This window comes from Neoarius graeffei, chromosome 5, assembly GCF_027579695.1.
Source record: "Neoarius graeffei isolate fNeoGra1 chromosome 5, fNeoGra1.pri, whole genome shotgun sequence".
Classification (NCBI taxonomy): Eukaryota; Metazoa; Chordata; class Actinopteri; order Siluriformes; family Ariidae; genus Neoarius; species Neoarius graeffei.
Window position 1 is genome coordinate 50437090 of NC_083573.1, and position 22444 is coordinate 50459533.

General features: G+C 38.5%; 1 protein-coding gene across 1 annotated transcript; it reads right to left on the reverse strand.

Annotated features, from left to right (window-relative positions):
* Nucleotides 1-1628: 1628 nt before the first annotated feature.
* Nucleotides 1629-21368, reverse strand: bcan (brevican). The gene is given in 14 exon segments (XM_060920821.1): nt 1629-1734; nt 1984-2166; nt 2398-2563; nt 3841-3923; nt 6065-6223; nt 6415-6522; nt 7391-8425; nt 8603-9481; nt 9632-9925; nt 10011-10138; nt 10307-10481; nt 14957-15337; nt 15901-15983; nt 21298-21368. Coding segments are annotated over 14 exon segments (3768 nt in total). The 5' UTR covers nt 21303-21368; the 3' UTR covers nt 1629-1645.
* Nucleotides 21369-22444: the final 1076 nt, after the last annotated feature.

Here is a 22444-nt window from a genome sequence, read left to right on the forward strand (position 1 = left end):
ATTAGTAACACATTCACAGATCTATGCTTGACAGCCAATTAGATTTAGTAACATACATCCAAAAGTCTTAATTTTTTTTTTTATTTTGAAATCATCCTAAAATCTAACTTTACTAGACCTTATTTTCCCATCTTTAGTGAGGATAATGGATCTTATACCAAGTAAGACAAATTTATAGATTTTTGTCTTATAAATCTGATTTTTGATGAGAATTAAATCAATTCATATTTCTGAACAACAAACATTTAAAGCATTAAAAGAAGAAAGATATGTACACTCAAAATGTGTAGAATCAACCAGTATGTAATGTCACAAAAAAAGCAGAATAAAGAAATAAACTCTTTAGGTCTGTATAAACATAGTTAGTTCCTATGATGTTAGGAACAGATTTCATAAAGAACTGATTATTTCCAAGAGCAAATAGGAGACCTGAAAAAAACTGAGCACCAAATTACTTGAAAATGTAAAGCTTGTGTTTCACAGCCAGGCACAAATGTATGCACACTTAGAAATTTTACTAGATTTACTTAGATATCATCTCACTGTATCTAAGGGTGCTTATTTGTTAAAGAATCAATAAAGGGCTTGTTGTTGACATAAAGCTTGGACACTGAAATATCAAGCCAGTTTTTGGTTTTGTAAGAATAGAGGCTCTCAATCAAGAGATGTATATAACCACAGTGAAAGTAGCATGCTGTTTGGGAATCTGTAGGCCTGATTTGATGATCCCTGGTCAGAGCTTTAATTAACTGAACAGTATAGTGAAATACTAGAAATTGATTCTTAAACACCAAACGGGCTGATTATAAATGTATTCTGCGTGGCTGAGGAGCACAGGTTTTACTGTGTGCAAACATCAGAATGACAGCTGCCAGAGAGTATTAGTAACCTCATTTCCGCTAGTGGATTTAAATGAAGTAAGCCAGGGCTTGCCACTGTTAACTCTCCTTTCCCACATTTACTCAGATTAAAGTATAGAACCTATGAATTTTACTGAATCCAATTTAATGCTAAAGGCATAGTTTTGCTGAAAGGTCAAGTTCTGTGGATGTGAGGATTTAACAGTCAGAGGCTACTAATAAACAAATGTGTCTGTGACTATAAATCACTGAAGATGAGCTGTTACTTTTTTAGTTTCTCATTAGACTGATTTCAGCAATGGGATGTTTCCTCTCTGCTTCCCTGTTCACCCTGGCTATGTTGTTCTGCCTGCTGGTGGCAGTAATGGGAACTTCCAGTGCAATGAAATGAAGCCTTCATGAGACAGTGCCATCAGTTTAATTCAGACCAGCTGAGGATAAATAGCATTTGCATTTTGCAGATTTTGCTAGTGCTTTAATATATACCTCTATTGTTTGGAAACTGTGATCTGTATTTACTTACTGGTTGTGTGAAAGTTATGGGTTTTTTTGTGTCATAGAATTACAAAATAATAATTCAGAGTCATTTTCTACAGAAAAACAGAAAAATGTATGAAAGAAACTGATGACTGGAGTAGAACAACGCAAGTGTGATGTACGAAAGCATTTTTGCCTGAAACACTAACAGTATGAATGAGTAATGAAGGTGTCTTAAAGGAAAGATAAAGCATAGATGGAGGAAAGATGGAGCAAATGAAGAAGCTGGTTGGTTTAAAAGCTCTGGTTTAAAACCATTGTCCTTTTGCTTTTTCTGTGGCTTCCTGGTTCTTTGTAGAGGGCAATGTAACTTGTTTTCTATTTAAATCCACTGCTTCTGTTGAAAAACAAAACAAAGTCGGAAGTCATTACCAACAGTATTATGTACACAATACATGTAGTTTTGCATAATGATAACAGATTCAGGTGTAAAGAGTTGTGAAAGAAATTTTGAATATTAGACTAAGAGTCATTACAAAACATTTTTACTTATCCAATTATTCTCTGAATTATTATTTTGTACATAATCTTCTCAATAGTAGCCAAGATTGGTGAAATAGCCATCACTGGTGAAACAGTTTCTTACTTGGTGTACAGGTGATCTGTGGCTCCTCCCACTGTCCATTGCTTTGGCATCTGATGATGGGGTTGTGCCTCTGAAGGAAACCTTCCTCACAGTGGTAACGCACCTGAGCCTTAATCACGTATCGAGCTCGTCGCTCGCCAAACTGTTTAGCATTCAAGACAAGAGGTGGCTGGCCACAAACAGCTGAGGAAAAAGATAGATATAAAAGTAAACAATTTGCTTGTAATTACATAACCAATGAGTGTGTAAATAAGTTAATGCTTATTAGTACAGTGTGCTCATAGGATCTGTATTTTCAAGGACTTGTAAGGAATAGTATGCCTTCTGTGCACACTCCCTTATCTGTGAAGAATTAAAACTGAATTACCCATTTATTTGAAGAGACAAACTCTCTGATGCAAAGTGTTGTGCAACTTCACTGGGTGGCATACTCACTGGTGCCCTTCTTGCAAGTGTAGGACAGATGGTAGTTACAGGGCACATCACTCCAGCGCCCATCATCATGCCAAACCATCACCACACAGTCCTCTCCTGATAGGAAATAACTATCAGGCTGACCACGATACCAGTTCTCATACAGCTGAGACAGAGAAGAAAAAAAAAAAAGGTTAATATTCACTCCACTGGTAGCACCATAATGATGAGCCAAAGTTAGTCATCTTTTCCCATCTGTTGTGGATTTCAGATTACATGAAAAAAGTGCCTTAGATTAAGATCACTAATTTAAGAAAGCATGTTTAAAATGTAAGACAGAGGAGGTATGTAGAGTACAAAAAAAAAAAAAGTCTGTCAGTCTGTGAGAGAGAAATTATGTGCCATCCTTTTCAATTTGTGGTCTTGGCCCAAAGCAAACCATTCTCCATAAGTCGCTTTTAAGCCCAGATTTTCAGGAAACCATTTTACCAATATGCTGCTAGGTGCTGAAAGCTATAAAACACATTTCTAAAAGCTTTTCAGAGTGTTCTGGAGTCAAGGTCAAAAGCTGAGTTGGATGTTTTTGTATGCAGTTCATAGCTTGAAACTGTTTTGCAAGGTTTCCTGACATCTACATTTCCAGTTGTACTTTTCAATGTGACCTTGGCTACAGGCTATGTTAATTGTTGGCTATATGACAAACAATGAACACTCACTGATATTGTACATGCTTGAAGACCTGAAAGTAGCGCTTGGGATGTGATACAAGTTTACTAAACACTTTAGGTGAAATGAGTGTTACTTGTATATAGACTGATCAACACTGCAAAGACTGTTGCCACAACAGAGCACATACCAGACGTAACGGACAATATCCAGTCAAGTCAGTTTAGTCCCCTACAACTGAGCTAAAAGAGCACAAAAATGGTAATTTATGTTTTTTATATGCATTTTTTTAAAGTCATAAAGACGTGTATTATAAATCAGTATGTGTGTGGTTTTTTTAATATGCATTTTTTAAAAATCACGAAGACGTGTATTGTAAATCAGTATGTGTGTGGTTTTTTTTGTTTATATGCATTTTTTAAGTCATAAAGACGTGTATTGTAAATCAGTATGTGTGTGGTTTTTTTATATGCATTTTTTAAAGTCATAAAGACGTGTATTGTAAATCAGTTTTTTTTTTTTAAAGAAGGTAGCAGAAAGGAAAGTCAAACCAGCAGTTTCTGGCAATATTATAAGACTAAATGAAAGCTGCTACAAAGGATCTGGGTTTTAATCCAACTTTACAATGTCTAACCCTTTCAGAAAACAAGCTAGCCTATAGAAACAACAGTTTATAAGCACCTTTCCCAGCACACTGTAATTAAGAGAGAAATCTGTAAGCTGCACCAGTGGATTACCATCACAATTCTGTAGGAGTTTTTGCTCTACAAAGCTTACCAGCGGGTTTCCATCAGACCAACGGAAGTCACCCTCAATGGTCCTGTCATTGAGACCAGTCCACTGGTACTCCTTATACTTATCTGTGGAAGAAAGCCTGGATGTGAGTCACACAGCAAATGCTTGATCATCATCATGCTTTCCAGGCCTAAAGACAATACTGCTTCTAACTCTGGGTTCAAAGGAGCTTTTCGGCATCATCAAGCACCCGTGGTTGCTTGCAGACAGGATAGTGGATCGTTTTTGGGAATGAAAATGGAATAATTTTGTTTAAATTCTATAAGGTCGGACAAGTCAATCTGAATGAAATGTGCCAAACTATTATTAACTAGGCTGTTTTTTTCTTGGTTAAAATCACATTTGCAGTATGGTAACCTTATAATTAACTCATTTACAAATCAATTGTGCATTACTGAACACGTCCAACAATTTGTGTGACTGCTATTCCACCTACACATTTGCCTGAAACTCCTATCTTACATACATTCAGTTCCATAAGCTTAACATAAAATATAGTAAAAGCAAACTGATGTTTGATGTCACTAATGTAGCTGTGTGTATCATATACTAAAGTGATAAACTAACTGCAATGTAAATACAGTGTCTTGCAAAAGTATTCATCCCTCTTGGTGTTTGTCCTGTTTTGTTGCATTACAAGCTGGAATTAAAACTGATTTTTGGAGGGTGAGCACCATTTGATTTACACATCATGCCTATCACTTTAAAGGTACAAATTGTTGTTTTATCGTGACACAAACAATAATTAAGATGAAAAAACAGAAATCTGGAGTGTGCATAGGTATCCCCCCCCCCAAAAAAAAAAGTCAATAGAGCCACCTTTTGCCGCAGTTACAGCTGCAAGTCTCTTGGGGTATGTCTCTATTAGCGTAGCACATCTAGCCACTGGGATTTTTGCCCATTCTTCAAGGCAAAACTGCTCCAACTCCTTCAAGTCAGATGAGTTGCGTTGGTGTACAGCAATTTTCAAGTTATACTACAGATTCTCAATTGGATTGAGGTCTGGGCTTTGATTAAGCCATTCCAAAACATTTAAATGTTTCCCTTTAAACCACTCCAGTGTAGCTTTAGCAGTATGTTTGGGGTCATTGCCCTGCTGGAACGTGAACCTTCATCCCAGTCTCAAACCTCTGGCTGACTCAAACAGGGTTTCTTTCAGAATTGCCCTGTATTTAGTGCCATCCATTTTTCCTTCAATCTTGACCAGCTCTCTTGTCTCTGCAGATGAAAAATATCCTAACAGCATGATGCTGCCACCACCATGCTTCACTGTAGGAATGGTGTTCTCAGGGTGTTGGGTTTGTGCCACACATGGCATTTCCCATGATGGCCAAAAAGATCAATTTTAGTCTCATTTGACCAGAGAATCTTCTTCTATGTGTTTGGGGAGTCTGCTACATGCTGTTGGGCAAACTCCAAACGTGCTTTCTTCAGCAATGACTTTTTCTGGCCACTCTTAAAGTGGTCCTATGGACAGATACTCCCATCTCCGCTGTGGATCTTTGCAGCTCCTTCAGTGTTATCTTTGGCATCTTTGTTGCATTTCTGATTAATGCCCTCCTTGCCTGGTCTGTGAGTTTTGGTGGGCGGCCTTCTTTTGTTAGGTTTGTAGTGGTGCCATATAATGGATTTAATGGTGCTTCCTGGGATATTCAAAGTTTGGGATATTTTTTATAACCCAACCCTGATCCATACTTCTTCACAACTTTGTCCCTGATCCGTTTGGAGTGCTCCTTGGTTTTCATGTTGCTTGCTCAGTGTTGCAAAGAGAGGGTCCTTCCAGAACAGGTTGATTTATACAGACATCATGTGACACTTTGATTGCACACAAGTGGATCTTAATCAACTAATTATGTGGCTTATGAAGTGAATTGTTTGGACCAGCTCTTATTTAGGGGTTTCATACAAAAGGGAGTGAATATCTATGCACAATCCAGATTTCTGTTTTTTCATCTTAATTATTGTTTGTGTCACAATAAAACAACAATTTGTACCTTTAAAGATGTAGACATGTTGTGTAAATCAAATGGTGCTAACACCCCAAAAAATCCATTTTAATTCCAGCTTGTATTCTGACAAAACAGGGCAAATACCAAGGGGGATGAATACTTTTGCAAGACACTGTATGTAATTAAAAAAGTAGAAACAGCCAAATTAATTTCACAGTAGGTACAGTAAGCATTTTCTTATGCCAGTTTAGACCTACGGTTGATGAAATACTGCTCTTCAGGTGACATAACAGAGACCAGGTGACCACCACACATCCGACAATGCTGCTCTGCCACCTCCCAGCTCTGACGTTTTGAGAAGTGCTTATAACAATTGCCCTGGAACTTTTCCCAGCCTGGCTCACACTGCTCCAGATCTAAGAAGGACAATAAAAAGAGGTTTTATTGTAAAATTTCAGATTCAGCATTCATAGTAAGGAGCTTGTCAATATTCTTCCTCTTAGGTTGGTGACAATGAAAAATTCATCTTCAAAAATATTGCCATTGGATATAGAAACTGGATAAAAATAATTGACCATATGCAAAAATTTGGTCATACACAACTCACCAGTTTGGCAGAATTCTCCCTCATAGGTTGGCAGACACAGGCATTTGACAGTAGTACCAGTGTCTACACAGGTGCCTCCATTAAAACATGGATTCTCCAAACAGCGATCTGAAAATGTACATTTCCCACATTTAAATTGACCAGTTGCATCCAGTATTGCTACAGAATTAATGTTATAACTGAACCACTTTGGTTGAAAATGTGCACATAGCTTGCAGTTACTGGTGAGCTGAAAGGAGAGCTAAGTGTTGGTTTGTCCACTAGGTGGAAACATATAGCTGGTGAAACTGTGGTAAAACTGCTAGGATTGTTGCAAAAAGGAAGAAAGAAATTTCTCAATCAAGGTAGCCACCAGTACTTCATGTTATGTAGGTTTTTTGTTGTCTTGCTTTTCACAGGGAGTTATCGAAGTTACTGTAATTAACCTAACATTTAATTCCAGAAAGAGGAAAGTGCTAATGTAAATTTTAAGCATCTAGATGAACAAGCTTTTCAATAAGCTACTGTTACCCAGTAGTATATTGTGAAAGTAGCCTGAAAATAACTAGGAAACACCCATCCATCCATCCATCCATACCACTTATCCTCCAGGGTTGTGGGAGAAGCTGGAGTCAATCCCAGCTGACTTCAGGCAAGAGTCAAAGTACACCCTGGGCAGGTTTCTAAACTATCGCAGGACTAACACTGAGACGAATAACCATTCACACTCACATTCACACCTGTGGGCAATTTAGTGTAGCCAGTTGACCTAATCCACATGTCTTTGTGTGAGGAAACCCACACAGGCACGGGGAAAACATCTAAACTCCACACAGAAAGGCCCCAGGCAGACATGAGGTTTGAACCCAGAACCTTCTTGCTGTGAGGTGACAGTGCTAACCACTGCACCACCGTGCCACTCAGTAATATATTAAATTATCAACAAAACAATACACAAACACAAAACTAACAAAAAATTTGATTCTAATTCTCATACCTGACATGCCTGTTCTGTCCAACACTCTGTCTGCCAGTCTGGGAGGTTGGGTTGTATGTTGTATCAGGGTTGTCAGTTCAATCTCTTCCTTGTTGTTTGGAGATTCTGTGGTGGGAGTCAATTCCTGATCTTCATGGTCTTTGTCAGTGGTTGCCATGGAGAAGGTCAGACTCTGGGTCTCCTCAGGGTTCTCAGTAGTGGGAACTGCAGTAGGGTCTGACTCTGCTGAGGTGTCAGAGTCATCTGCACTTACTGAGGTGTCACCACTGATCTCCACATCTGCCCTGAACTCCTGTGGTGGGGTAGGAGGGGTCATTGTGTCCCAGATTGGTGTTAGGGTCATGTCTGGGATCAGTGTCACCTCCACAGTAAAATGAGTGGTGCTGGAAACATTTTCAGTATCATTAACCTCTGTTGTGTTCAAGAGAAGCAGGTCTGTGGAGTTGAAGGGTATGATGGGAGTAGCACTGGGATAGGGGAGATCTGGGTATTCTGTGACTAAAGCTCCTGAGCCAGAAGAATTTTCTGTTCTTGATGAGTTATCTTCATGGCCAGTGTTGTCTTTGCTTGACACTGTCTTGGCCTCAGTGAGTGAATTTGTTGGTGTGGTATGGAGGCCAGGTGCTTTCTCCACCCTCACCTGCTCAAACTGCTTCACCTCCTCCTTTATGATGCTGACGCCAAATGTAGTACTGCTCTCTGTAACAGTAGCATCCAGCTCCTGAGAGGAACTAGGTTCTACATCCAATGCCTTTGACAAAATGGATGTGCCCAACAAGTGAGATGCAGGTGAGGTCAGAAGAGTCAACAGTAGCACATTGTCATCAGCACCAGAACCATCAATGGACTCAGTTTGGTTCTCAGATAAATGTACTGGTGTCACAGTCATTCCTGAATCATGATCACTGTCGTTATCAGCTGAACTGAGAGACACTACTAGAGATTCACCTGAAGAATGTCCTGTTTCTTGCTCCACTTGATCTATAGTACTGGAAACATCTGTTGCAACAGACTGCTCATGACTTTGTTCAAAGCCTGTAAAGTGGCATTTTAAACAGTTTTAATCATTAAGTCATTTAAATGTATTCCTGAGGCTTTGTTAATACAAAAGAGAGAATACAAAAATGTTATCTCACTCACATTTGCCAGTTCACTAATATTCTACTTGAATGTAAAAAGGATAAAATGCATTTTATTTTTATTTCCACTTACTCAGTGTAGGCTGACTTAGATCTTCCAGCAAGGAACTCTTTGTGGTGGTTTCAGATGAAGAATGTTCATACAAATCTTCTTGACTTGGGGTGGGACCAATCTTCTCTGTGAATGCTGTAGTCAGTTCTCTTCCTGAGCCCTCAGTGATTTCTGAAGAAGTGGTCTGAGTTCTGAAGTCCAGACTGATATCTGATTCCAATGCCACAGTGATGCTACCTGCTTGTGCTTCTATTACAGTGGGATGCTCATCCACATGGCTTTCATCGATGGTCTCTGGCATGGATTTAGATCCTCCAATTTCCCTAAACTCATACAATGACTCCAAGGTGTCAACTGTTGTGTTTGGTTTACTCACTGTAAATGTTTTGTTTTCTATTTGCTCTTCTGGCTCCATGTTGGTGTCTGGTATTGGGTGATAGTGTGTATAATTGTCAGTCTTCACTTCTGAATCAGCTGTTCTATTAATTTTATCTTGCTGTTCTGCTGACTTTGGTTGATTCCAGCTGGGCTCCAGGTGTATATTTGGTATGGCCTCAGAGTCAATAGGTTTGATGAGCACTTCTTGCCAGGAGCTCTGAGTCAGCTCAGGTTTCTCTCCATATATTGCTGAAGTGGTGAGGACATGTCTGCTAGCAGTGGTTGTATGAACTTTATCAAATGGTGATGGTGTATAGTCATGCTCGTTTGTCTTAACTGTGTGTATGCTGGAGAACGATAAAATCTCAACAGCCCCTTGAGCCTCTTTTTCTGTCTTCTGAGTCACAAGACCTGGACTGAACTCTTTCTCTGTGTCAGCTAAGGTCACAATGTCCTGGCTAATGTCCTCTGGCTCTGTGGCCAAGAAATTAAAAGGGTTGACTGTCTGAGAATTAAGGTCTGCTGTGAAACCCCCCCCACCAAAAAACAAAAAGAACAATGAAATTCAGATACTATATAATTGCATCAAAACTCAACAATGAGCAATATTTGCAATTGCTGTATTTTGAAACAAAACCCCTAAAAATATAAAAATGAAGGCATGTTTGTTACCTCTAAAGCAGTAGGCATCATAGCGGGTGTGAGGTTCAGGAAAGCCTGTCTGATTGCTGTAGCGATAGACTGTCTTAACGCCAGGTTCAGGCCCTCCACACCGCTCACGTGGGTTTACAATAGGATAGCGTACACTACCATCAGCTAGCCAACCTGGGCTACAGTGATCAAGACCATCATTCCATGCAGCGTAAAGCTGGCTTGTGCTGGCTAATTGTGCACCCTGTTGCTCACAATATGCTTTAGCCTCAGGCAGTGTGAATCGCTGTGAGGTAGATCCATAGAACACTTTGCCTAAAGTAAAAACAATGGCCTCAAAATAGAAACTAGAAAAAAGCATTTAAAAAAACAAAAAAAAAACCTAAATAACATTATTTACCATGGATATTCTCTATGTAGCAATAAACATCATAAAGCTCATCAGGTTCCATCATGCCATAGTTCCGGACCCCTGGCAGGCCATCCATATCTCCAAAACAGCCCTCACGAGGTATATGGATAGGGTATCTGAGTTTTTGTTAAAATTTTATTTGTTTTTAAGTATACTGGTACAAAAATGCTTTGAGATATTAATATTGTCCTTAGAAAAGAAATACATTCATGATGAATCATTTCATTCATCACCAAGCTAAACAGCAACACAGAACAAAATTAGTTATATGGTAATCCACTGACCTGACAGATCCATCTGCTAACCAACCGGCATCACACTGCTCATAGCCGCTGTGGTATGCTGCTAGAAGCTGCTCTGGAGTGGCAATCTGAGCTCCAATGTCTTCACATGCATTCTTGGCCTCACCAAAAGAGAACGCATAACGGCTGGAGGGATGTCGATAGTGAAACACAACGCCTAAGGATATTTAGATATCAAATGTTAAAAACAGAGACTTGGCTAAAGTGTTCTGAATATTAATGGTATCAATTATAATCCTAGCTTTAGGTTTAGCATATACAGTGTAGCTCACAAGGTCTGATGAAGCACAGAAGTAGCAAAGCTTTCTACTGATTGAAGGCCAACAAAACTATGTGCAAATCTTTTTTTTTTTTTTAATTAGGTAAAGATATTCATAGAGCACAATTGATGAGCCTTTTTTATGTTAAAGGTGTTATTTATTTATTTATTTATTTAACTTTTATTTGTTATAGAGGGACATTGTACATTAATTGACATTTTACAGAGAAAATGTAAATGCACCCAATTATAGCCAAAAGGCTAATTTCCATTGGTAGTCCCCCTGCCAGAAGGAGCATGGCAGTTACCTATCAATTAAAAGAATAAATTACAAAAGGAGCAAGCAAAAAAATAAAACAATTACAACAAACAGCACCCCCCCCACACACCCATTCACACACCAGAGATACACAACACACACACACACGCAATAGAGGAGCCTGAGGTACTCACATACACACACACACACATCTCCACAACACAGCTATATGCACCAGAGGCTCACACACACACACACACACACACATCAGAAGTACACACCCTCCCCCCTTCCTCCCCATCCCCCTACACACACACACACACACACTCACTCATACTGATACAACATCTCATAAACTAATGCTGACAGACTTGATTGTCTATCAGCCATTTCTTTAATCTAAATTTAAATAAACTATAAGAACTGTACTCTCTTATACTTTGTGGGATTATATTCCATTCACTAGCTGCTTTATAAGTGAAAACTGCCTGACCAAAAGTTGATTTCTTGTAAGGCACTACACAATCACCTCTAGCAGCCCCTCTAGTAACACTGGTTACAGATGATCTAAATTGCAAGAGGCAGCAAAGTGGTGGTGGGGCTAAGCTTTGTCTGATTTTATATACAAGACAACAATTTTTAAATAGAACAAGATTATTCCAACTCAGAAGCCTATATTTATTAAGTATTATACAGTGATGAAAGGATCTTGGTTTTTTATCTAGAATTTTGACAGCTTGTTTATATAGAGATATTATCGGCTTTAATGTTATGGAGTTTGCAGTACCCCATGTTGGCAGACAATAGTTAATGTGTGATATTATAAGAGAAAACATATACATCTTTGCAGCCTCTGTTGACATACAATTTCTAAGGTGCCTAAAATTTGCAAGTGTGAAGTTTATGATCCTTTTCACCTTTTTAACATGATGCTTGAAGGTCAGGTTACTATCCAAAATGATACCTAAATATTTATATTCATTAACTATTTGAATTCTTTGCCCTGAGATGAAAACGTCAGGCTCAATGTAAGATTTTTTTGTTTTGGCAAAGAACATGGCAACAGTTTTTGAAGTATTAAGTTGTAAATGACAATTATTCAACCAATTTGAAACATTAATCATAACTTTTGTAAGCTGAGCTGCAACCTCAGAATGATTCTTACCTTTAACAAAAATTACAGTATCGTCTGCATACATAAGGATCTCACAGCCTTGGCACACAGATGGGAGATCATTTATATACAGACTAAAAAGAATTGGACCCAGAATAGAACCTTGGGGTACCCCTGTTATAAGATCCTTAGTGGAGGATTTTATATTTTGTATTTTAACACATTGTGAACGATTAACAAGGTATGATTTAAACCAATTGGATGTATACTGAGAAAAATTAAACTGAACAAATTTTGACTGAAGAATGTTATGGTCAACCGTATCGAACGCTTTCCGTAAATCCAGAAATATTGTCCCAACCACCCCGCCACTGTCTATTAGAGACTTAACTCTTTCAATGAAATAGACAGTTGCTGTTTCCGTTGAGTGGTGTGCCCTAAACCCATGCTGCATCGGATGTAGGCATTGGCTAGAATTTAGATAACGCACTAGTTGGTCTGCCACTAACTTTTCTATAACTTTAGACATAACAGGGAGAATACTTATTGGTCTATAGTTTGAAACTAACTGCGGGTCATCGTTCTTAAAGATGGGAACAACAACTGCAGGCTTCCAATATTGGGAGAAGCTCCCTTGAGTCAGAGAGATATTTACAATATGAGTGATTGGTTTTATCAATGGGCCTGCACACTCCCTGATCATTGCAGAGTCCATTTCATAGATATCTTTTGAGGATTTAGGTTTAAGTGAATCAATCACTTTAAGTACTTGTTCTTCAGAGACTCTTTCAAAATTGAAACTGCGTCCTGTCTTTGATTCCTTGGCATCATATTGCTGGTGCAAGGAAAAACTATTGGCAATAGAAGCTACAGAATCTACAAAATAATGATTTAATGCTTCAGCTACATCTATTGCCTCATTTGTAAGAGTATCATTAATCATCAGTTGGATCTGTTTTCTAGCATCATTTTGTCCAGATAGTTTCTTTAATTGCTGCCATGTAATTTTAGAATTTCCCTTATTAGTTGCTATTATGTCAAGAAAGTAATTCGCCTTAGCTTTTCTAAGTTCCTTTGTCACCTTATTCCTAATTGATGTAAATTTAAGCCTGTCAGTTGTCAATTTAGACTTCAGTGATGCTTTTAGGATCTGATCGCGTTCTTTCATCATTTGTAGTATATTCTCATTTAGCCATGGGAGGGGAGCCCTTTTATTTTTATTTCTAGTCTTTTGTGAGAATTCTTTAATTAGTTTATGCAGTTTATCCACTAAATACCGGCTAGTAAAATCCAGATTATCTGATTTCATTAATTCATCCCATTTTATAATCTGCACAGCTTTTTTAAAATCTTCCTTTTTATTATTTGGTATCTTCCAATACTCCATGCTCTGTGCAGAACCAGACCCCATCCTTCCATTTACTTTTCTAGCTAATAAGATCAGATTATGATCAGAGAGTCCAGTCATAATGTTATACGATTTAATTATTCTTTCAGATTTATTACTAAAAATTAAATCAATTTGTGTACTAGAGGAATTAGTTATTCTAGTTGCTCCACTAATCACTTGTGTTAGATTAAAACTGTCAGTTACATGTTTCAGTTGTTTTCTTGCAGACTTATCTTCCCAATTCACATTTAGATCTCCTATTACAAATCACCTCTCTATTGAAGTCACACTGCTGCAACATGTCTCTAAGTTGTTCATAGAAACCAACATTTGATGAGGGCGGACGGTAGATTACAATTAAAGTTAATGACATTTCTGGCGAGAGTACAATATTTAAACACAAACATTTAAGTTCACATGGTATATCTTTGATTACATTACATCTAATTGTACCTTTTACATAGCACATAACTCCTCCACCTTTTCCATGTTTACGATCATTTCTAAAAATGTTAAAACCAGACACATTAATAGCCGCATGTGGCGAGTTGTCCTTTAACCAAGTTTCAGATATTGCGAAGAAATCCATATTTGAATCCTGTAAAACATGTTGTATTTGTTCGCATTTAGAAAGAATACTTCTTATATTTATGTGACCACCTAAGAGTCCTTTTGGTTTACTACGTGCGTCCCAAATTAATCGAGAGTTGTTTACGGTGTTAAAAACTTTCCATTTACGATGCTTAGTTATGGCTTTATTTATTCGTCGTTTTGACCTAGTTGCCCGTAGGACTTCAGTTACCACATCCCCATGATTAACGATATCCTCCAAGCGCTGCGTTGTTGTTTCATTCTCCGTCTGTCCAAAGATGGCTGCTGCGTCGGCCTCTATATTTCCCCTCCACGAGCACCTCGACTCTAGAAGCCAGTCTTCAGAGGCACGTTCAATCCCGTCTGCTCTTCCGATCTTGACCTCGGCCAATGTCTTCGCATCTCCCATGGATTTTAAATCAGCAGAAATATCCGCGTTAGTTGAAATGCAACCAAACCCGACGGAGGAACCCCGCTCCACCGAGCTTACCTGAGGGATCACCACGGTGCTCATGATGTTGTTTTCAGGTAGGCCTGTTAGTCGTCTGCTTTGCTGGATTCCATGTTGGTCTCTCATTTCACGAATGGGAGATGGACCTGGACACCGATGTATATCCCCGGACATCAGAAGGCAGATGGCAATTATAGCTGCCTCGAAGCTTTGGCGTTTAGATGCGGTTTTGATCGTTTTCCTACCATGACGTTCAGAGGCTACCGCTTGCCAACTAGGATACACTAAAGTGGACAGCAGCGTGAGGTTGCCATAGCCAAAATGTTTGTGATTAAATTTACCGAGTTTACTCCGTTCCTGAGAGAAACATTGATTAGAATACTGTCCTGAATCAACAAATGTTGTTCCAGTATCTACAAACTTTAAAAGCAGACAATAAATCAATAGAGTAAGGAGTATTCCTGAGCGACCTGCACCTGAACTACCTGTTGCGGCCATCTTGAAAATCAATGGGATGACAATCCCATTACTTATAGCTCTAAGTGTCCATGTCAGGTCAGTGGAATACCTTTCACTTTGATCTGAGCCAGATCATGAGCATCCTCCAATCCCTGCTGGACCTCACAGCGGTAAAATCCTGTATCATTGTGCCTCAGGCTGTCCAGCTGGAGAGTGAGATCATTCGGAGAGGAGGCATAGTTCGGCAAAGAGGCCCGACCTTTATAAGGGTCACTTATTTTCACCCTCTCCCCTCGTGCCACCAGGATCTCACTCTCTCGTCCAACAGAGAGCATGCTCCACTTTACCCGTGGCATAGTGTGCTCACCAAGATGCCCCAAGAAGGACGGGGGTGGCAGAGACACAAGGCACTGCAGAGTTAAGGATCCTCCCAGAACGGCCGACACGGGAAGGCTTTCAGGGATCATAACTTGTAAGAGCCTGGTTTCATCTGAGGAAAAGATATAATGTAACTTGGGATATATGATAACACAGAAAATGACTAATGACTCAATTCTTGTCATCAATTCCTCAAAACCCCCATTTAACCCATTTAGCAAAAAAATTCTATACGCATCCAAGAGGAAAATTATAATATTTAGAAAATTATCATTTAGCTGACGCATTAAAGTTGGAGAAGATCTAGCCAAGTGACTGGAAGAGCATCAGTTCATTAAATGCACAGCTCATTCATTCATTCATTCATTCATTCATTCATTCATTTTCTATACCGCTTATCCATTGCAACTCATGGGTGAGCTGGAGCCAATCCCAACTGACATTGGGCGAGAGGCAGGGTACACCCTGGACATGTCACACGCAGCTGATAAATGACAGTATTCAGCCCTGACCTTGAACTTCTTACTTTAGCTCCTACTGTGAGAAGCCTTAAACATATGTTATATATTATAGCCTCCGGAGAGGCAAGGCAGGAAGATAGTGGTCTGCACCCCCAACACATTATGTGTTGTGCCTCATTAATCGTAGCCTAATCAGTATGTGGAGCTGACACACCTGTTCCTGGTGTAGGGACAGCAGAGGACAGCAAGACAAAGGGACAGATGGCACACAGCAGTAGAGACAGGAACATCATTGATCTGAGAAGGGAACAGGGAAGAGCAAAGATAAAGTCAGTAACTTTCACAGAAAAAGTAGTGCCTGCTTATTGTGGATGAAAACAGAAAGCAATTTTATTGAATATAAAAAAATGTAAAGAATAATTAGGTTACTTAAAAAAATGGAACTTCAAAATAAGATTCACATTTTCAGAATGAGACAAAGGGTGCAAACATATTGATTTGTTGGCATTTATTAACCTTGGTTCTGTTCTAGTTTGTAGTAGAGTTTTGATTTCAAGAAAGTGAAGCATGCTTTCACATGCATGTGTCCAAAGTGAGAGAGAAAGAAAGAACTAAAGAGAGCTAAACTGTCCGTTATTTGTCCCTTTACTGTTGCCAGGTTGGAGTAATTCCTAATCTTCATCTCCTGTAGTGTATCTTACACAAATCAAGAAAATTAAACTTGTATCATTTAATAATTGTATTGTATTAAAATGAACACTGAACTATGCAGAGATATAACCCTTGGCTTAAGTGAAACAAACACTTGGCTCAAGACATTCATTCATTGGCTCAAGTCATTATATCAACCCTCTTCTCATAAGGTGTGTTTTTTCTTTACAGAAGCAAATTCTGAAAAGTTGTCAATTATGTTGAATCATTTAATGTGTTTAGCTTTACTTTGAAAGCTTTGGTCTTGGGTAATTTTCACATTTTATATATGGCTGTTGGATTAGCAGTTGGGGATTACTGGATAATGAACCTGGCAACCCTGTGGGCTTTCCAGTTGGCATGAGCTAGGACTCAGTGGGCTTTTGGTGCTCTGGGGTGTGATCTGAATTCTGATGATGAAACTAGTTTTCTGTCTTTTACCTGTTATTTGGCTAAAATCTCTTTATTCTCTATTCTTCGTGCAATTTCTACTAATACATAAGTTTATCTTGCATCCTTTAATGTACACCTTTAAATGAGTCAGAGGGGAAATTTAAATCAGACATGGGTAGTTGCTACAGAAGACTGGACGAAATGAATAAAGAAAGGACCACCTGCTAGACCGAGCACACTAGCATTTGTAAAAAGCAAATGAACTGCATGGTTATGCTATAAAGGGAAGTGCTTAAAAAACAAGTCAGACTTTACCCTTATGGACATGCAATCTCTTTTAAATGTTTGTAGCATAAGCCTGCATAAAGATAAAGAATTTCAAGTATGTTAATTAGCAGATGTTTTGTTATTACATTCTGTAGATAAATAACAAGGTAGTTAATGGGTAGGTAGGTAGTTTGTTTTAGCAGAACATGCACTGCAACATTTATAGTATGTACATTCTCAGATTATTACATTTGTCTACATTTCCATGTATATGAAGAACATACACTAACAAAGACAGGTCAGTCTGCTTAGGCTTTACTTAAACTGAGGATGAATATACTCTACAGCATAATTACAACAGTGTATAATAATTATAGTAGCATGTAGTATAATTATAGAAGTCTAATCTCTACTCTTCTGACTTTTTTCTTTCTCTTGCAGTCTTGCAGTCTTGTACAACTAACCAGATGTGAAATTAAAGACTTCAGGGAAAAGATGAGCCAGTAGAATGAGATATTGCAGTATAATATTACTCATAGACACTGGACTTAAGTTCAGTTTAACGACCTAAGTTATAATTAATAAAAAGATCTGCAGCGATACAAAGGGAGATTGTGATAAATAACATATCCCACTTCTTACTGCTGATGTGTGGTTAGTGCTAATGCAGTAAAAATGAATCCCAAACTTTTTTTTAATTATTTTTTTTTATAGACCTAAAATGTTGACTCTGGTTTTATGAATGACCTAAGCATCCAATGTCAAAGACAAAACCCCTTTAATATGATTCTGCTTCTGCTAATAGAGAAGTGATTTTTTTTTTAACCACAAATCCTTATAGTTGCACTAACATTTCTGCTTTGAATTACAGGACAGGACTTTGCCACAGTTTAAAAAGCCAGATACAGGGCTCTGTATAAAGGAAAAAAAATTAAATAAATAAAATAAAATAAAATAAAAACCCAGAGGAACTCACTCTATGTGCGTGAAAAACCTCATGCACAGACTAGCAGGACGTCTTGACATCATACTGCTCTTTACAAATGATGTGAATAAACCAGGTCAAAAGAGTGGGGGTAGACAGCAGGGCGGGAGTGGATGTCTGAGAGCACTGGAAACTGGCATTAACAAAGTGAAAAAGAGAAAGTGCTGTTCTAAGCAGAAAACCATTGGGTGTGTTATAGTCGTCCTCACCAGAGTGAATCTTGGACTTAATTTCCAGCTTGGGCTTGGGGGGAAAATTAAAGAGGAAGCTGTAATTTTCAGTGGCAGTTACCAGAAAGCCTCAGAGAAAATGAAGGCAAACCAAATGCTGGGAGAGACTCACCTAAACTTACAATCAAGCTGCCAGCTCTCTCCCCATTCATCTCAATTTCTCTCCCCAGAAAATGTGCCGCTTCCTCTGCCTTTCTTTCTTGGTCTGTCTAGCATTTACAAGATTGTCTGGTTCTAAAATGTTAAATGAGAGCTTTGGGGCAGTCAGCTTTGATCTGCATTTCTGTTCCTTGAAAGTCATTCCTCCCCAATGCTCTCAGTGCATGGCCTATATCCATGACCACATTTCCATAATCCAAGGGGAAAAGAGGTAGACTGCTTGTTCAGAGGGTGAGCAGGAGAAAGCACAGTCCAAAAACCTCAGGAGCGTTTAAACAGAATACTGAATGACTTCGGGAAACTGCAAGTCAATGATAGAGGACAGGCTTTCCTAAAGAGTCATATTGGGATGAAGAGGAAGAGCAAGATGAGCAAAGAAATAAATAGGAGTAAGGAGAAGTGTTGCAGTACCATTCCATCAGATACAACACTTTTAACTGTTACACCAGGCCATGAGACAGTTCTCCCCGGCCTTATATCCCAAGTTGAATATTATGGTTAGTTCTCTCAATGGAGTGTTATAAAATGCAGCACATGAGTTCTCCACATGTCATTAACACTGTGGAATTAAGCTTTGTCTACTGCTTTGCTAGCATTCTCAATCTCAATCTATCCTTGCCATGGAAATTCTTCACAAAACCCTGTCCACCCTTTCTAACCTCACAGCACTAGCAACCCTTTAAAAAAAAAAGACTTAGAGTACTTGAAATTACTGTTTCAGTAATATGATACTTTTCATTTTACTGAAGAGAATTAAGGTATGATTCTGACCTGTCTATTTTTTTGTATTCTATCATATAGACCCATTTTATACTGTTTACCCTTTTCTTGATTTGAACCGTTTAGGATTTGTGACATTCTTCAACAAAGTCTACAATGCATGATAAATGGGTCCTGAAACATACTGCTTATACGAAAGAGGTTATAAGAGTGAAATACTGAAAATTATGAAATGTGACAATAAGAAATTAGTTTTCATTACATTTAGCCAAATATATGTATAAGCAGGGCTTTGTGAAGACAGGTACGCTTATGGTGAAAACTTTGTGGACACTTGACCATCACGTTTATATGAGCCTATTGAACATCCCATTTCAGATTTAGTTGCCCTTCTGGGAAGGCTTTCCAGTAGATTTTGGAGTGTGGCTGTGGGGATTTGCCCATTCAGCCACAAGAGCATTAGTAAGGTCAGACACTGATGTCGGGTGAGGAGATCTGGGGGACTGTCAGTGTTCCAGTTCATCCCAAAGGTGTTCAGTGGGGTTGAGGTCAGGGCTCTGTGCAGACCACTCGAGATCTTCCACTCTAACCTTGATACACCATGTATTCATGGACCTTGCTTTGTCTACAGGGACATCATCATGCTGGAAGAGGTTGGGCCCCTTAGTTCCAGTGAAGGGAAATTGTAATGCTACAGCATACAAAGACATCCTGTACAATTGTGTTTTGTGGCAACAGTTTGGGGAAGAATTACACATGGGTGTGATGGTCAGATGCCCAAAAATATTGTGCCATATATCGTGCATATGGCACATGAGGATGAGGGGAAAATTATATTTTTAATTTTTTAAAATTAAAATAATAATAATTAATACAGTAATGGGGGATAATAAAAGGGAAAAAATGACAATATAAACTGCAGTTCTTATATTTATAGAAGGAGGAGCTGACTTGTGTCATCAATCATAATGGCAGCCTTGCATTTCTTCAATCATATTTGCATCTTTTGTTTTTACTATGAAGATAATCTGCGAGAGCATACAGATATCAATGTGGAGCTTATGACGCATGAGACTAGTTTAGAATATGTGTTGATCTGAGATAACTGACAGTTACATTGTTCACACAATCTCAGTTACATGTGTAACTAGCCATATAACGATGTTACAGTTTAGATTAACAGTTAGAATGACTGGTTTGCCCCTTAGTAAGAATCCACTGAAAAAAAATCTATGGAAATAAATCCATCATATCCAAAGTGACCATATGGAAACGAAAAAGGGGAAAACAGTATATTGAAAAAAAAAGTCTGTTGGATTTACATTTAAAAAATGTACATTGGTTGCACATAATACATTTGTTTTTATAATAATTCAATATATTGAATGTAAATAAACAATTTTGAGTAAAATGAACTTTATTGTGTGCAAACATTGTGCATACTTCTTTCATGTTAATCCAACAGACTTTTTTTTCAGTGATTGGTCTTCATGATGTTATTCACAGGAATACAGAGCAAACATGCAAGCAGTGGATAGTTTGGACAAATGAATCTGGCTTCAGATTTTTTGGACAGCTTTGAAGAGCTGGCCAATCTATGTAAGGTTGTTTCACTCTCAAATGTCAAGAACAGATGACCTCTATCTAAAAAAACTGATTCTGAGCATTTAATCATGAGCAAAACTGACAGGCTCTCAAATAGCCTCCACACTATGACCTATATAAGCGAAATAGAATATAAATAACCCAAACACTGCCTAAATCTTTAGCAGTGTATCAAGGAGGCACAGAGGGAAGAAAGAGGCTCTAGAGGGTAATGAATGCTTATAAAATGGGATAGCAATTCAGAGTAATTACAATAATGTACAAATCACACACTACCTTACAACAGGAGAGTATTTAAAAAAAAAAACAGACACACAAGCAGAAACACCATCAAGTGTAAACATAATGTAAATATATAATAATCTATAATATTATAAGCAGGCAGACCTAATGAGAATAATGTGAGTCAAAACAAACAAACAAACAAACAAACAAACCAAAAGCCTACCAAATTATTTTGAAAAATATTAATAAAAATGTGCTATATTGTAATGGACTTGCGTGTAGGTTACTTAGACTACAGAGTGGATCAGGAAAAAAGGAAAAGGACTCAGTTACCTACCGCATCCCTATACAATCTGCATCAGAGTTATGATGTTATAATCTTGATGGAGTAATGTGCTTTTCTGTAGTAGAAAGGAGAGAGAAGGCGAACCTGTGTCCTGTGTGTGCACAACCCGGAGAGTGAGAGCAGAGAAGAGAGAGGGAGGAGAAAAGAGCGTGCAGGAAAAAGTGTAGAACAGCTCTCTCTCTCTCTCTCTCTCTCTCTCTCTCTCACTCACACACACACACACACACACACACACACACACACACACACACACACACACACACACACACACACACACAAAGACAGAGGAGATTCTAGAGTCTTTTGTGGCCCCAAGCAAAAATTTCCAGGGGGCCCTACTGACCAGTGCTCATCACCAATATGTTATAAATAATCTGACACCAACGAAAAATGTATGAAACCAAAGTTTTTTTTTAATTCCATATGTGAAAATACAATGGTAAAGAACAATAAAAACAATAAACACAATAAAAAACAAAATAAATAAGCCCTCAGGCCCCGACTCTAGGGAGACCCCTGGGCCAGGGGGCCCCAAGCAGTTGCCTGCCTTGCCTGTTCACAAGCTGTGCGTCTGCACAAAGAGAGAGAGAGAGAGAGAGCGAGAGAGAGAGAGAGATCACTTTTTATTCGACCCAAGGGATGATGAGGGAAAAGAAAAGTAGGACAGTTGTGGATTGATGCAAAAAAGGCTGATTTTAAGAGAGCTATTTTCTGGCAGGTGAGCTCATCCAGTCAAAGTGAGTGATGATGATGATGATGATGATATTCGAATAGATGAGGGAAGTTCAGAAAGCGCATCCTCGTTCCTGCTGATGCTGACTCTCAGACACAATAACAGCACATGTTCACATCACACTACTCTGGACGGCGCATAATCAATTCCGCTGTAATGCAATATTGAATACTGCTTTAAAAACTTTGACCATACACTTCATACATTGGGTTAACCAGTACGTCTTCTGGGTTTTTCCTCCTTTTTTGTGTGCCTGGCATCTGTGACATCTAATCAAATTTACGCGAATGCAAATAAATACTCGCCAGAGATTCTCTGTAAATAATAAAATGTCGGTAATTAGTAGAACATAGCCTACTGTTTTGCAAAATAGTGGAAATATTAACTTCCATGAGGAGTTGCGGT